Source organism: Rhinopithecus bieti, unplaced genomic scaffold, assembly GCF_001698545.2.
Source record: "Rhinopithecus bieti isolate Rb0 unplaced genomic scaffold, ASM169854v2 scaffold_574, whole genome shotgun sequence".
NCBI lineage: Eukaryota > Metazoa > Chordata > Mammalia > Primates > Cercopithecidae > Rhinopithecus > Rhinopithecus bieti.
Window position 1 is genome coordinate 4,843,191 of NW_016803605.1, and position 17,066 is coordinate 4,860,256.

General features: G+C 44.4%; 2 protein-coding genes across 3 annotated transcripts in view; both read right to left on the reverse strand.

Annotated features, from left to right (window-relative positions):
* The window catches only part of DDX55 (DEAD-box helicase 55), an 18,656-nt gene extending 16,866 nt beyond the window's left edge, over positions 1 to 1,790 (reverse strand). For both annotated transcript variants that reach the window (XM_017889820.1, XM_017889830.1), the window contains exon 1: positions 1,590 to 1,790. In XM_017889820.1, coding sequence (XP_017745309.1) covers positions 1,590 to 1,697 — 108 coding nt within the window. In that variant the 5' untranslated portion in view covers positions 1,698 to 1,790. The remainder of the gene's footprint in view (positions 1 to 1,589) is intronic.
* A 3,319-nt stretch (positions 1,791 to 5,109) lies between these two features.
* TMED2 (transmembrane p24 trafficking protein 2) overlaps positions 5,110 to 17,066 on the reverse strand; it is a 14,894-nt gene continuing 2,937 nt past the window's right edge. Inside the window, exons 3-4 of the mRNA XM_017889836.1 lie at positions 13,606 to 13,713; positions 5,110 to 6,634 (exon numbers count right to left, since the gene is read on the reverse strand). Of these exons, the coding sequence (XP_017745325.1) occupies positions 6,510 to 6,634; positions 13,606 to 13,713 (233 nt within the window). The 3' untranslated portion in view covers positions 5,110 to 6,509. The remainder of the gene's footprint in view (positions 6,635 to 13,605; positions 13,714 to 17,066) is intronic.

Consider the following 17,066-nt stretch of genomic DNA (forward strand, 5'->3'; position numbering starts at 1 on the left):
AAAAAAAAAAAAAAAAAAAAAAAAAACCACCCACACACACACACAGAAAAAAAAATAAGAACTTTTGACTTTCCTTCTGAAACCTGCTACACCCTCCAGCCATTCTCGGGAAATAGTAACACCATTCACTCAGCTACTAAGAATAAAAATCGGTGGGGTGCGGTGGTTCAGCCTGTCATCCCAGCACTTTGGGAGGCTGAGGCAGGTGGACCACGAGGTCAGGAGTTCAAGACCAACCTGGCCAAGATGGTGAAACTCCATATCTACTAAAAATACAAAAAATTAGCCGGGCGTGGTGGCAGGCGCCTGTAATCTCAGCTACTCAGGAGGTTCAGGCAGAGAATTGCTTGAACCCGGGAGGTGGAGACTGCAGTCAGCCGAGATCGCGCCACTGCACTCCAGTCTGGGCAACAGAGTGAGACTCCATCTCAAAAGAAAAAAAAAAAAAAAAGAATAAAAACTTCAGCTCCCTCTAGAGTCTTTTCTTTCCTAACCTCCACTTCCGGTCCCTTAGCAACCTTAAAGTTATTCCAAATGTGACTTCTCAATATCCACTGGTTCCACCCTACTCCAAGCTACCATCATCTCTTACCTGACAATGGCCTCCTAAGCGACCTGCCTGCTTCGTCTCTTATGCCTGAAAAGGCCACTCTCTAAAGAGAAACCACAGCCCTTCCCTTCCTAAGCATCTTCCCGGATAAGATGGCTTCCCACTACGTTTAGAATGAAATCCAAGCTCCTACAAGACCCTACACAATCCATCTCTTGCACTACTCTTGATGTTCAGTCACAAAGGCCCCCTTTCTGCTGCTCAAACCATTTGCAGCCTGCCCCAGGGCATTTATGTGCACTGGTATTTCTCTCTGCTGGAATAATCTCCCCCTCGTCACCCCAGAGCCAGCTCCTTCTCAATCACTGAGGTCTCAGCTCAATGACACCTCCTCAGAGAGGCCTTCCTTAGCACCCTGTCTCACCTCCTCTCCAGTCCTCGAGTGACACTATCACAACAGTCTTAGTTCCTCCATAACATTTACTAACAGCTGAAATTATCCTTTCTCTAGCTCCTGCGCTAGAAAGTAAGGCTATGAGCAGATGCCAATACTGCAAACTCCCCAGAGCCTAGAAGAGTTCCTGACACATAGCAGGTCCTCAAGAAATACTTCTTGAAAAGATGCATAACAACAGGTAACCCTCGCTGAGCTCCCATAGTGTGCCGACTGGTTTATTTAGTCCCCACCGCAACCCCATAAGGAGGGTGTTATTTTTTCGTCATTTCACAGAGAAGGAAAATGAAGCACGTTGAGGTTAAGCCATTTGCCCGAGGTCTCACAGCTACAGGGGCAGGGCTAGGAGGAGAACCAGGCTCAAGACTCCAGCACCCGAGGGCAGGGTGGGTCGCGGCCCCTCTGCCGGCTCGCAGGCCGAGCAGCTCCGCATCCCGCCAGTCTGGGCAGCCTGGAGACAAGGCAAGAGCCCCCGCTGGAGGGATGAGCGCCCCAGGGCTTGGGTCTGTCCGATCACCTCCGCTGTGTCCGAAGCAGCGGGTGCCTGCCCCCCTCCCAGCCTCACTCTCCCCCAGGAACCGATACCTGCACCGGCGTCATGTACGGGAAGCCCAGCTCCCGCAGGGCGCCCAGCACCCGCGGGTGCAGTGACACTGGCAGAGACTCCCAGGAGCCCTCCGTCACATGCTCCATGGCGCTCTCCTTTGCCGCCTCGGTCGCCGCTGCTCGAACGCGCCCTGTGCACCCCCAACGAGCACTTCCGCTTCCGGCAGCTCCGGCGGCCGGCCGGGAACTTTGCTGGAGGAGCAGAGTTCCGGAGCGCGGCGAAGGCTCCAACGCCGCGGGAGCGAGGAAAAGCGCGCCCGCGGGACGGTGGAGGCAGGCGGCGGGGCAGGCCCGGGGAGTTACACCCGCCCCGCACCCCTGGGCTCCGGGCGCCTCTCCGCACCGGGCAAGGGTTTTGGCGGGAGGGAGTCTGGCCCGGCTCTCCCACTTTCTCTGTCCCTCGGAGGCAGGTGGCAGCACAGGACCGCGTCCAGGCCGAAGGACAGCGGGGCTGGCCGCCGTGGGCAGAGAAAGGTGTCGCAGCCCCGGGTTAGCAGCCCTGCAAAACAGGCACCCGCTGATGGCGGGGGTCCGATGGCCGGTATGTCCTGAATGTTGGTTTACTTTCCCGGAAGTTAGAGTCAGAGTCCTAAGTAAGAACACTGTCCTATTCCACTGTTCACAGTTGGCCTGGGCCATTCATGTCCATATACACCTTCACTCGGCAAGCTTTTATTGACCACTCATTACGTGCCCTCTATGAGGGCCTATCTCCTCCAGCTATGTGCATGACTTGCTCCTGTTGAGGCTCTGAAAACGAAACCCCAAAATGAAGACCCCAGAGGCAGCCTCAGAAGCAAGTTTCTCTCTGACCTTCTGCCCCGTCTCTGATCTCTGATTCTGTGAGGCTGGCCATAGACACTCAAGAACCCCTCTTGCCCGTCATGATGGAGCATAGAAACGGGAACCCCTTTTCTCCAAAGTCAGCCATAAAACCTAAAAATATTACTCTCTCTCTCTCCACCTTTCTGTAAAAAAACTGGCCATAAAGAAATTATCGGCCGGACATGGTGGCTCACGCCTGTAATCCCAGCACTTTGGGAGGCCAAGGCGGGCAGATCACGAGGTGAGGAGTTCGAGACCAGCCTGGCCAAAGTGGTGAAACCCCGTCTCTATTAAAAATACAAAAAATTAGCCAGGTGTGGTGGCAGGTGCCTGCAGCTACTCCGGAGGCTGAGCAATGGGCATCGCTTGAACCTGAGAGGTGGAGGTTGCAGTGAGCCTAGATTGCACCACTGCATTCCAGCCTGGACGACAGAGTGAAACTGTTTCATTAAAAAAAAAAAAAAAAAAAAAGGCCAGACGCGGTGGCTCACGCCTGTAATCCTAGCACTTCAGAGGCCGAGGCCGGCGGATTGCCTGAGCTCGAGTTCGAGACCAGCCTGGGCAACACGGTGAAACCCCATCTCTACTAAAAATACCAAAAAATTAGCCGGATGTGGCGGCGTGTGCCTGTAGTCCCAGCTACTTGGGAGGCTGAGGCAGGAGAATTGCTTGCACCCAGGAGGCAGAGGCTGCAGTGAGCCAAGATCGCGCCACTGCACTCCAGCCTGGGCAACAGAGAGACTATGTCTCTAAAAAAAAAAAAAATTATCTGACCTCTTTTGTTTTGCTTGTAGGTTGTAAGACCCCATTCCAGGAAGGGTTCTGTCCCCTACCCAGAAGGAAAGAATCCTGCACAGAGAGGCCGAAAAGAATCCAGACAGGCCTTGCTGGGCTTCCCCACTCAGTCTGTGAGCATTAGATCATGCCCTTCTTGCCCAGTCCTATTTCTACTCAGCTGTGCATATTTTGTTGAGTCTAAGCAGAAAAATGAATAGTTTTCCCTGTAACTTTGGGTCTTAATTCTGAAGGTTCCTTTGTTGTGCAAAACCATGACCAAATAAATTTGCATCACTTTCCTCCTATTAATGTGCTTTTCGGTTGAATTTTTAGAGAAACCTGAGGGCAAAGGGGAATTTTTCCCTTACACTCCCTTACATTCCACTTGGACTTTTGAAATCACCTTCTCAGTGTTACCTTCCTTTCCGCATCACTGAAACTCCTACCCTCATTTATTTTCCCTTCTTAGCATTTACCATTATCTTTCTTGCTACACACACACACACACACACACACACACACACACACACACACACAACTTATTAGGTTCATCTCTGCCACCAAAATGTAAAACCCACACTAATGGCGTCTTTTCTCTATCTTCTTTATCCCAGGGACTATCACTGTAGCACAAAGCAATTACTCAAATATTTGTGGGATCAATAAATGGGAATACAACTCACGCAGACTGCAGTCATCTCAAATTAAGTAAAAGACAACAGCCTGAAGCCACATTTTCAATGAAATGATCATCACATTCTCAAAACACCTTCGACAACTTTTATAAAATGGGACTTCAGCCAGGCACAGTGGCTCATGTCTGCAATCACAACACTTTGGGAGGCTGAGGCAGGAGGATCACTTGAGCCCAGGAGAATGAGGCCAGCCTGGGCAACGTACAGGAGACTCTGTCTCTATGAAAGTAATTTTTTAATTAGCTAGGCGTGGTGGTGCATGCCTATGGTCCCAACTACTCGGGAGGCTCAGATGAGAGGATCACTTGAGCGGTTAAGGCTGCAGTGAGCCATGTTTGTGCCACTGCACTCCAGTCCGGGTAACAAAGCAAGACCCTGTTTTTAAAAAACAAAAGCTGTAGTCCCAGCTACTTGGAGAGCTGAGGTGGTAAGATCACTTGAGCCCGGGAGGTTGAGGCTTCAGTGAGCAAAGATCAAGCCAACGCACTTCAACCTGGAAACAGAGTGAGATCCTGTCTCCAAAAAAAGAAAAGGGGGGCACTTCACAGACAGTTCTGAAAGCAAAGGCACAGAGAAATTGCATATCTGTGTGTGTCTTCTGGGCTCTACTAGTTTTCTGACCTAAGGACCCATTCCAAGCCTGTTTTCCTCCTCACTTCCAAAATGATTTTACCCAAGGTAATGGCAGTTTTGAAACATGAATAAGACAGACCAAGTAAAGTGCTTAGTACTAGATCAAGACATTACACAGGACTCAGTAAATCGTAGCTACTTTTATTACCAGCAGGCCGTTAGTTTCACAGCGGAAGGAGTTTCTACAGGTGGTGATCTAGTCTCCGGTTCCACCTTTCACTCTCTTACCTGTGGCCTTGGGCACATCATTTAATCTGTCTTTAAAGCTATTTCCCACATTCATAAACCACATGGGCGACTGGAAATAATTCAACCCTTTCTTTTTTCCCAAACAGAAAAATACTTGAGATTTTAGCACTGATCCATCAGAGAAGCCTCACTGGAAAACCTGTGCAGAAACGAAAACTTGGTACCATTCACTATCCTCAAGCTTAGAGAATTAAAAAGTAACAGACATAATAGGCATAAATACTCAGAAAACATGGACATGTCTCATGTCAAATAAGAACAGAAAGTTGGTGTGTAAAAAATGTGAATTAACTGTCAATATATAAAACACAGAATACTGACTGTTTTTAAAAAGAATTGTTTATTTACTGAACCTGGGGCATATTAGATACAACCAATTTTAAATTTACATATTTTAAATCAATTTTGAAGTGTTTCACACACACAAACAAAACTGGTATGCAACAGTTGTCCTAAGGTGAAAGTCACCTCATTAATAAACTGTTGCAAGTGTTCTCACCCAAGGTGGAAAAATTGCTTATCCTGAACATGAAAACCTGTAACAAATTTAAATTAATTATATAAAACTCATTACTTGTAGTTTTCCCCTTGCAAAGATAAAAAAAAAAAAATGTACAAGTAACTAATACATATCAGTCACAACATAATCCTGGATCATCCCCATACCGAAACCAGATGCTCTTTTAATTTTAAACCCATCATGAGAGAACAAGAGAAAGTCATTTCATTTTACACAAAACAAGATTCACCTGTGCCAAAAAAGAAAGCCCCAAGAGAAACAAAAACCCAAACCCTAATGCTGACACTGATGTTCAGTGCCCTAAACAGTGGCCCAAAGGCCACTGATCAAAAATAAAATAGTGGCTGTATATCACTGCAATGAAATCCAAGAGGCTTTAACCCTTTGGCATCAGAAATCCGGATTTTTCCAATTATGTAAATGTTTATTTCCTACATGCCAAGAGTGGGGGAAGTGAATGTGCCAGCGTGGAAAGAAAAAGAGCCACCACTCACTGGGACACCCAGAGAATTGGCTTTAACAAACAATTAGAAGGTTAGGCAGAAACCCAAAAATGGTTATTAGCTGCTCGTGTCATCAATTTAAGTGGAGATGACTGAGTCCTAAGGTACAATGTAAAAATGTATGCAGGAAAATGTATGCTGAGTCGTAGTTTTAAAGCAAAAGAAGAAAACAAAGTATGAAAGTACCCAGCCTGGCAGCATATGCCCGTCAGAGAGCTCTGCCATTAGGATGGGCAGAAACCGTCAAAGATTCATACTGTTGTTTCTCATAAGGACTCAACAAAAATGAATCTGTAGTGACTTGAACCACAGACTGAGGGAATCCAAAGAGTGCAGTCATTTTAGTAAAGTACTATCAGGCTTTGTGCTGATTTCCTGAAAAAACTGCACTATATTATGAAAACAAAAGGAAAAGAAATAATAAAAACTATACTCCCATATTTCACTTACAGTGTTTGAGTTCCTGGAAGGACCTATATAATGGAGGCAGCATTCAAATAAGAAATTATGCCAAAACTGTCAAATTTTCACTATAATTTTCCTAAAAGGTGTTTTCCCCAATATCTATTCATCACAAAGAAACATAAATTGTGACTGTACAGTTCAGAAAATAAAAATGGAGAAACTAATGACATTATTATGACCAAGTGTTTGGTAAACAGTGAATTCTGAGTTGGGATCATCAGGAAGAGGCTTTTTAAACAACCCTCCGGACTTCAAAAAATCTCTTCAGGTAGTAGATCTGTCCCAATGTCATGGCAACTAGAACAAGAGCTTCAAAGAAGGACCAAAGGACCACTCTGCTGTTTGTGTTGTCGTTGACTGTTGAGGACAAAACAAACAAACAAAATTTAACAATTCTCCCCCAAAAAACATAGGCATCATATTCTAGTCTTCACTCTGTGTGAAAGTAATATCGTGTACACCATTCGTAGAATAGCTGTTCCTCAAATTAAGATGGGGTTACATCCCAATAAACCCAGCTTACGTTGAAAATACCTAATTCAAAAATATATTTAATACACCTAACCTAGCAAACATCACAGCTTAGCCTAGCCTACCTAAAACATGATTAGAACACTTACATTAGCCTACAGTCCAGCAAAAGCATCTAACAACACAAAGATTATTTTATAATAAAGTGTTGTATATCTCATATAAGTTAAACTGCATTTTATTATTATTTTATTTTTTATTTATCAAGTTAATGAACACTGCACTGAAAGTAAAAAACAGAATGGTTGCACGGGTACCTGATGCTCAGTTTCTTCTGAATGCACATCACTTTTGCACCATCATAAATATGAACATTTCTAAGTGAAGTCATTGTAACCTATGGGTCACCTATACTGTAAATACTTTTGTCTCTGGGCAACTCAACATACTCAGAAGCAAATATTTTTTTGTTTGCTCTGTTGCCCAGGCTGGAAGGCCATGACACAATCATAGTACACTGCAACCTTGAACTGGACTCAAACAATCCTGCCACCTCAGCCTCCTGAGTAGCTGGGAGTACAGGTATGCTCCAGTCCATCCGACTAATTTTTTCTGTTTTTGTAGAGAAAGGGTCTTGCTATGTTGCCCAAATTGGTCTTGAACCCCCGGCCTCAACTGATCCTCCTGCCTCAGCCTCCCAAAGTAGAAGCAAAGAGTTTTAAAAGAAACCTTGAAGACTCACTGGGTACAGCCAAGTCCATTCTGCTTGCATACAGGGAGCAGAGAAGAAAAGGTGACTTGCCCAAGGTCATAATTCTAGGGTTAAAACCCAATCCAACCATCTTTCTCCCTCACCATTGAAACGTCCTATATCAGTATCCATTTTGCTGAATCAGAAAACTGACTTCTAAAAAAATTAAGGAATTATTTCAAAATCACCGTTATCCAAAATGCAATTATTTACAACATCAAAATATGGCAGTCTGAGTGTCTTTTTCCCCAAATATGTGACAAATATTTGTTGAGCACCTGTGTACTTGGCAACTGTTCTCAATGGAAGAGGTTACTCAGTTATATGGATCAATACTGACAGTTACTACCAGACCATCAAATACAAGACAAACTATTCTCATCTGTCCTGCTCTCAAACTAAGGATTTGATCCTTAAAGTAAAATACACATCTACTCTATATTTATTTATTATACTCAATTTCTTACATTCAAGTTTCTGATCAAATTCTTTTTATTTATTTATTTTTTTTGAGTCAGAGTCTCACTGTCGCCCAGGCTGGAGGGCAGTGGCGCGATCTCAGCTCACTGCAACCTCCGCCTCCTGGGTTCAAGTGATTCTGCTGTCTCAGCCTCCTGAGTAGCTGGGATTACAGGTGCTCAACACCACGCCCAGCTAATTTTTGTATTTTTAGTAGAGACAGGGCTTCACCATGTTGGCCAGGCTGGTTTTGAACTCCTGACCTCTGGTGATCCGCCTGCCTCGGCCTCCCAAAGTGCTGGGATTATAGTCATTAAGCCACCACGCCTGGCCAAATTCCTTTTATTTTTAAATGTATTTTATTTTATTTTATTATGTTTTATGTTTTGACACAGAGTTTCACTCTTGTTGCCCAAGCTGGAGTGCAATGATGCGATCTCAGCTCACTGCAACCTCCACCTCCTGGGTTCAAGCGATTCTCCTGCCTCAGCCTCCCGAGTAGCTAGGATTACAGGTATGCACCACCACACCCGGCTAGTTTTGTATTTTAGTAATGATGTGGTTTCTCCATGTTAGTCAGACTGGTCTCGAACTCCCAACCTCAGGTGATCTGCCTGCCTCAGCCTCCCAAAATGCTGGGATTACAGGCATGAGCCACCATGCCTGGTCAATTCATTTTATTTTTTAAAAAAATGGTCTTGTGTTGCCCAGGTTGGTCTCAAGCTCCTGACCTCAAGCAATCCTCCTGCCTCAGCCTCTGAAGTAGTTAACACTACAGGCACAAGCCATTGTGTCCAACTCTCCAGTCAAATGCTAGAGCCTTAGCTTTTAAAAATTACTATGTAGATGTAGGCCGGGCGCAGTGGCTCATGCCTGTAATCCCAGCACTTTGGGAGGTTGAGGTGGGCGGATCATGAGGTCAGGAGATTGAGACCATCCTGGCTAACACGGTGAAACCCCATCTCTACTAAAAATAGACGTGGTGGCGGGCATCTGTAGTCCCACCTACTTGGGAGGCTGAGGCAGGAGAATGGCATGAACCTGGCAGGCGGAGCTTGCAGTGAGCCAAGACTGTGCCACTGCACTCCAGCCTGGGCAACAGAGCAAGACTCCATCTCAAAACAAAATTTCTATGTAGTTTTTTATTTTTCTGCAAATGGCCAACATTAAAAACAATTACAGTATAATCCCAACACTTTGGGAGTCCAAGACAAGAGGACTGCTTTAGCTCTGGAGTCAGAGGCCAACCCTGGGCAATATGGAGAAACCCAGTCTCTATGATACCAAAAAAAAAAAATAGCCAGGTGTAGTGGCACATGCCTGGATTTCCAGCTACTTGGTAGGCTGAGGCGGGAGGATCACTTGAGCCCAGGAGGTTGAGGTTGCAGTGAGCTATCCTGTCACCATAGCACTACAGGCTGGACAACAGAGTAAGACACTGTGTCTCTAAAAATGAAATAGGGCCAGGTGCAGTGGCTCACGTCTGTAATCCCAGCACTTTGGGAGGCCAAGGCAGGTGGATCACAAGGTGAAGAGATCGAAACCATCCTGGCCAACGTGGTGAAACCCTGTCTCAACTAAAAATACAAAAATAAGCTGGGCTTAAAGATTCATTGGGTACAGCCAAGTCCATTCTGCTTGTATACAGGGAGCAGAGAAGAAAAGGTGACTTGCCCAAGGTCATAATTCTAGGGTTAAAACCCAACCCAACCATCTTTCTCCCTCACCATTGAAACGTCCTATATTAGTATCCATTTTGCTGAATCAGAAAACTGACTCCTGGCCAGGCGCGGTGGCTCAAGCCTGTAATCCCAGCACTTTGGGAGGCCGAGACGGGCGGATCACGAGGTCAGGAGATCGAGACCATCCTGGCTAACACGGTGAAACCCCATCTCTACTAACAATACAAAAAAAAAAAACTAGCCGGGCGAGGTGGCGGGCGCCTGTAGTCCCAGCTACTCAGGAGGCTGAGGCAGGAGAATGGCGGGAACCTGGGAGGCGGAGCTTGCAGTGAGCTGAGATCCGGCCACTGCACTCCAGCCTGGGCCACAGAGCAAGACTCCGTCTAAAAAAAAAAAAAAAAAGAAAACTGACTTCTAAAAAAATTAAGGAATTATTTCAAAATCAGTTATCCAAAATGCAATTATTTACAACGTCAAAGTATGGTAGTGGCGTGCGTCTGTAGTCCCAGCTACTCAGGAGGCTGAGGCAAGAGAATCACTTGAACTCAGGAGGCGGAGATTGCAGTGAGCCAAGATCGTACCACTGCACTCCAGCCTGGACAACAGAGCAAGACTCCATCTTAAAAAAAAAACAAAAAAACAGAAAAAAGACAGAGTCTGATAAAAAGAAAGTAGGCCAGGCACAGTGGCTCATGCCTGTAATCCAAGCACTGTGAAAGGCAGAGGCGGGTGTATCACTTAAGCCCACGAGTTCAAGACCAGCCTAAGCAACTTCTGGGTTCAAGTGATTCTCCTGTCTCAGCCTCCCAAGCAGCTGGGATTACATGTGCCTGGCTAATTTTTGTATTTTTAGTAGAGATGGGGTTTTACCATATTGGCCAGGCTGGTCTCTCGGCCAGGCTGGNAAAAAGAAAACTGACTTCTAAAAAAATTAAGGAATTATTTCAAAATCAGTTATCCAAAATGCAATTATTTACAACGTCAAAGTATGGTAGTGGCGTGCGTCTGTAGTCCCAGCTACTCAGGAGGCTGAGGCAAGAGAATCACTTGAACTCAGGAGGCGGAGATTGCAGTGAGCCAAGATCGTACCACTGCACTCCAGCCTGGACAACAGAGCAAGACTCCATCTTAAAAAAAAAACAAAAAAACAGAAAAAAGACAGAGTCTGATAAAAGAAAGTAGGCCAGGCACAGTGGCTCATGCCTGTAATCCAAGCACTGTGAAAGGCAGAGGCGGGTGTATCACTTAAGCCCACGAGTTCAAGACCAGCCTAAGCAACTTCTGGGTTCAAGTGATTCTCCTGTCTCAGCCTCCCAAGCAGCTGGGATTACATGTGCCTGGCTAATTTTTGTATTTTTAGTAGAGATGGGGTTTTACCATATTGGCCAGGCTGGTCTCTCGGCCAGGCTGGTCTCGAACTACTGACCTCGTGATTCGCCTGCCTCGGCCTCCCAAAGTGCTGGGATTACAGGCGTGAGCCACTGCGCCCGGCCTAATTTTTGCATTTTTAGTAGAGACGGGGTTTCACCATGTTGGCCAGGCTGGTCTCAAACTCCTGACCTCAGGTGATCCGCCCGCCTGGACTTCCCAAAGAAAAATGCACCTTTAAGTTTAAATAGAACACACTGAAGCACAATAACATCAGAATGCAGTGACCTGGGACACTGTCCTCACGCCACTCATATATTAGCCTGATCTAGAAGCAACACGTTATTATTACGACACTGTAGTGAAAAGGTCTCATTATGTTCACTGCTGAGAAGTGGGTCCTATAGCAAGACTCACAAAAACAAAACATTATGGGAACCATTTGCTTTGTAAATTTAAACTGAATACCTATAAATTCAATTCTAGAAACTGCTAACACTTTTAAATATGAACACATAGCTCACTATTTGTGAAACAAATACAGGAGTATCTCCACTCAAATCATGGGTGAGAGAACAAGGTTGGACCCCTAAAGACTGGAAGACATGTGCTTCCTCTGGCCACTGTGTTCCCGAGAACTTCTATAACTCGAAAGCCATCTGGTCTGAACCAGTTAAACTTGCAAAGTAGAGGAACTTGCCCTCTGACTTAGTTCAGTGCCCTTCCAACTCCAGACTGGGCTGGTCCCCATCTGGGAACAAGGTAACCAACACATGAGTCCCAACAAGGTAAGAGAGAAAAAGTGAAGATCCCAGCTGGTGAGATTAAGAGTGGAGGCAAGGAGAAAAAATTGTGAGGCAAAAGGTTCGAGTGCTTGTAGACAAGCCTTGGTCCATAACTTGCCCCACTCCAGTCCTAAAACAAGTGGGGATGAGGGGAGTTCTCCAGGCTATTACATTTACACACCTTCCTGCCAACACAAGCTGATGTCTGTGCTCCAGATCCTGAAGATTTGTTTCCATAAGTAGCAAGAACAGATTTAAGGGTGGGAAAAACAGAAACCACATCTGGAAGAAATTCAAGCTGTGCTTATCTCTTTGAGTCACTGTTCACTCCCTACCCCAGTCTCAGAACAAAGATTCCTGACATAGAATCACTGCCCTTAAGACAAAAGCTTGCTCCCAATCCCCCGCCTCAGCCTCCTGAGTAACTGGGACTACAGAGGTGCATCACTACGCCTTGCTCTCCTTTTTTCCTGTTTTTTTTTTTTTTGAGATGGAGTCTCGCTCTGTCGCCAGGCCGGAGTGCAATGGCATTATATCAGCTCACTGCAACCTCTGCCTCCCGAATTCAAGCGAATTCTCCTGCCTCAGCCTCCTGAGTAGCTGGGACTACAGGTGCGTGCCACCACGCCCAGCTAATTTTTGTAGTTTTAGCAGAGACGGGATTTCACCATGTTGGCCAGGATGGTCTCAATCTCTTGACCTTGTGATCCGCCCACGTCAGCCTCCCAAAGTGCTGGGATTACAGGCGTGAGCCACTGTCCCGGCCACTTTGCTCTTTTCATCTCCCCAAGAACTACCTGAAGGATGAAAACACTGAACAATGGTGTGGCCCTGAACCTAATCAATGGAATTGGTCTGTCTGTCAATATAGGACCTCTTAATTTTAAATGCAAAAGCCTAATGTTTAATGCTCTATCCAGTTCTAAACAGACTTTTGCAACCTAACACAAGATTTCAATCATCACTGTTTCCACAGAAAAATACATTCCAAGTTCCCAACTTACAAACTTGAGGACTCAAGTTGATCTTCACCTGATGACTTGCCTGTACTCATGTTTTGGTGTTTTCTATTCTAACTACATTAAGCCTTCCATTTTAGTAAAAAGATTAAATCTCAGCATCTCATATTAATCCCACTGGCATGTAAGTTTCAGGTATGTGATTAAAAACCAGTGCAATACCCATTTTACAACACTTTTCCCTTCTGAGAAAATGATTAGCTTATTCCTTAGCTCACCATACATTTTTAAAAGCCCAAACTCTTTTTTTTTTTTTCCTGAGACAGAGTCTAGCTCCGTTGCCCAGGCTGGAGTGCAGTGGCCTAATCTCAGCTCAATGCAGCCTCTGCCTCCTGGGTTCAAGTGATTCTCATGCCTCAGCCTCCCAAGTAGCTGGGACTATAGGTGCACGCCACCACAGCCAGCTAATTTTTTTATTTTTTGTAGAGACGGGGTTTTACCATGTTGGCCAGGCTGGTCTCGAACTCCCAAGCTCAGGTGATCCACCTGCCTCAGCCTCCCAAAGTGCTGGGATTACAGGAGTAAGCCACCACGCCCGGCTAGAAAACCAAACTCTTAAAAACTTGCACTAAATCTTAATAGCATTTTCTGGTTTAGAATGAATGTCCCAATAATAAACTACAAAGCTCCACACACACGTATGCTCAAAAAATATCTCATGTAAGTACACTTTTAAAGCCAATGCTTTCACATAAAATTTGCAAAGTTTCCAAATGAGGAAAATACAAGCAAGCTGTTGAGTAAAACAATCTTCACCATCAGACGCTGCTGCAAAGTGACGGGATTCACTTACTGGCTCTGTGTATCCTCTCCCGGACTTCCATGTATTCCTGTTCGTGCTTTACAGCTGTCATCGCCACTGCTAGCTCATTGATCATTTCTTCTAGCTTGTTCTGGTGAGCTACAGAACAATTTGAAAACAGCACACATTTGTCAATGTCTTTTTTTTTTTTTTTTTTTGAGACAGAGTCTCGTTCTGTTGCCCAAGCTGAAGTGCACTGGCACTCAATCTCAGCTCACTGCAACCTCTGCCTCCCGGGTTCAAGCGATTCTCCTGCCTCAGCCTCCAGAATAACGGATTACATGCGCACGCTGCCACACCCAGCTAATTTTTGTATTTTTAGTAGAGATGAGGTTTCACCATGTTGGTCAGGCTGGTCTTAAACTCCTGACCTCGGGTGATCCACCTGCCTCGGCCTCCCGAAATAGTGGAATTACAGGCATGAGCCACTGCGCCCAGCCAGCTTTTTTTTTCAAGACAGGATCTCACTCTATCACCCAGGCTCAAGTACAGTGGTGCAATTATAGCTCACTGTAACCTCAAATTTCTGGGCTCAAGCAATCCCCTGCCTTAGCCTCCTGAGTAGCTGGGACTACAGGGGTGCGTCACTACGCCTGACTACCATTTTATTTTTATTTTTTAGAGACAGGGTCTCACTATGTTGCCTAGGCTGGGGCAATCTCTTTTTGAAAAATACTTATAAAATAACTTTTTTAAATCCTCAGAGAAGGCCTGCAAAAGAAGCTACTTTTGAAATGGTTCAAACATCAATTTGGACCACTGATATGAATCATGTCAATTTAATTCTCAAAGCATTTTTAAAAGCCCCTTCCCAGTAGAGAAACCTCTTTCAGGGTAGGAAACATACTATATAATGCTTACTAAGGAAACGAAAACAACCCCAGAAAATTTCTCTTAACGAAATGTTGTTTCGTGAAGTTCACTATACTATTAACTACAGAAAAGTAGTAAAACATTGATTGGGGGCCTAAGAGCACAAATAAATACATGTATTTTTAAAATATAAACCTACAAATAACAAAATCTAAGAGTCATGTAACTCTAATATTAATTAAGGAGCAGCACCAAAAGAGACTTTTAATCTCTATGAAGCTGAGCACAGAAAAACATCAAAACGCTCTTAGGAAAATCCACACCAACTCAAACATTCTTCTTTGACAAAGTAATGATTTCACTACAGTGGGGAACAGCAGGCAATGTAAGTAGACAGACAAGTCCTTAGTGGCACAAGTTTTCAACCAGGTATCCTCTTGAACCAAAAATACACACAAGGTACTGTTCTGAAGAGTAAGCATATGCTTTTAGGTAGTGCCAGTTATGAGAAGGAACAGGTAGGCAGGAGAGAAACAGCACCACGAAACATTCCCGGGGAAAAGGGGATCTCTTCATCCCTGCCCAAGACTGGGTCTCTTCTGGGATTCCAGATTCTCACAATCCCAAGTTTCTTAGGAGAAACCAAGGGCCTCTACCACTGAAGGCAGTTGAATTGGAATGTCAAACGTTCACTCACTCGAAATTTCCCTTTGGAAGCCCCATGCACCACATGAAACCGATAGAGCAGGGTTTCTCAGCAGTGGCACTGTCGCCATTTTGGACCAAATGCTGTTCGACATTGTGGGACGCTGTCTGATGCACTGTAGGGTATTTAGCAGCCTCCATGGCCTCCAGCCCTAAATGCCTATAGCACCTACCCCCTGTCTTCCAATAAAAAATCTTTCCAAAAAAAAAAAAAAGATATTGCCAAATATCCCCTGGGGCAAAAAGATCATCCTCACTTGAGAACCACTGCTTTAGAGGAAGGCTTGATTTGACAGCTGCCATTCATTGACATTAACAAGCAAATGCAAAAATTTTGGATATACGTTAAAAAATTATCTAAGAAGTTCAATATTCACATTCATCAACCAACATTTTCAAACTAAGTAGGATCAATCTCCAGAAAATAAACCAAAAAAGCCTTTCAGAACTCCTCATTCTCCCTGAAAATCAGTCAAGTCCTACTCTATAAGTGGCCGTGAAAAATGAGCACAGGAATTACTAAGTAGTAGGACTCTCTAAACTCTATAGATTTCAAAATCTAACCAAACAACTCAGCTTCTTGATGACGTTAGCACTCTACTAATACTGAATATCTGGGACATGTGTTACCATGCTAATAGGATACTATGAAATGTGTGAAACAACGACGACTAGCTTCAAAAACTCTGGCATGCACTGTGGGGGGAAAAAACCCACCACCAAATGTACTGGCTCCCGGAAAGCAATTTATCCAAAACCACCAAGAACCAATCAGGGTTTATTACTGGTAACCTGGGCAATGAACAATCTAACTGCAACATATGGCTAAAAGAACTTTTGTCTTCATATCAACATACGGCTCCTAGAACTGCATTTCATATCTAACCAAGCTTCAGGTTAGGAAGTCTACAAAATACTTTCTGCAAAGTCAAAGACACCATTTGCTATGAGCTATGTTTAACTGGGGCTATTGTCCCCTTATCACTGAATTTCCACTCTTTAGCATTCATCTTAAAGAACAAAGATGTTACTACGAAAATGTCAACTGTGTTTTCAGTGCTATTAGTTTAAAATAACCTAACCTATACTTCCTGTCAACCAAATAAAAAACCACCAAAAAAATAATCAATCCAATTAGTTGTAGGGGTTTTTTAAGAGAAAAAACACTCTCATGCCAACAAACTGAGGTTAGAAAAAAGAAAGCAGAAATTAGACATTAACAAACACGGACGCTGTCAAAAAACAATCCACATACCATCCCAGGTATCTCCACCACCTAAAGAAAAGTTAAGATATCTTAACACAAAAAGAACCAACAAAAAGTTTAGCTAAACTAGTCATGTATACAAATGAGCAAATAAAGTATATATCAGGATTAGCAAATAAACAGAAAAAATAACCCAAGACACAAGGAACCTACATGCTCACAAGAGCACAAAATGACTAAGAAAACCTGTTAGAACAAATGCAAAGAACAAAAAATCCCAGCACTTCAGGAGGCCGAGGCGGGTGGATCACCTGAAGTCAGGAGTTTGAGACCAGCCTGGCCAACATGGTGAAACCCTGTTTCTACTAAAAATACAAACATTAGCCGGGAGTGGTGCTGTATACCTGACGCTACTTGGGAGGCTGAGGCAGGAGAATCACTTGAATCCAGGAGGCAGAGGTTGCAGTGAGCCAGGATCAAGCCATTGCACTCCAGCCTGGGCAAAAGAGCAAGACTCCATCTCAAAATAAATAAATAAATAAATAAAAGAAAAATGAAGAACAAAAAAACAAACACTAGCCTCAAGAAACTTTATTAATTAGGAGACTTGCAAAAAATAAAAAGCACATTTCACAAAAAGTTTTTGGTTAAGAAATTTTTAAAAATGCCACTCAGCGGTGGCTCAAGCCTGTAATCCCAGCACTTTGGGAGGCCGAGACGGGTGGAT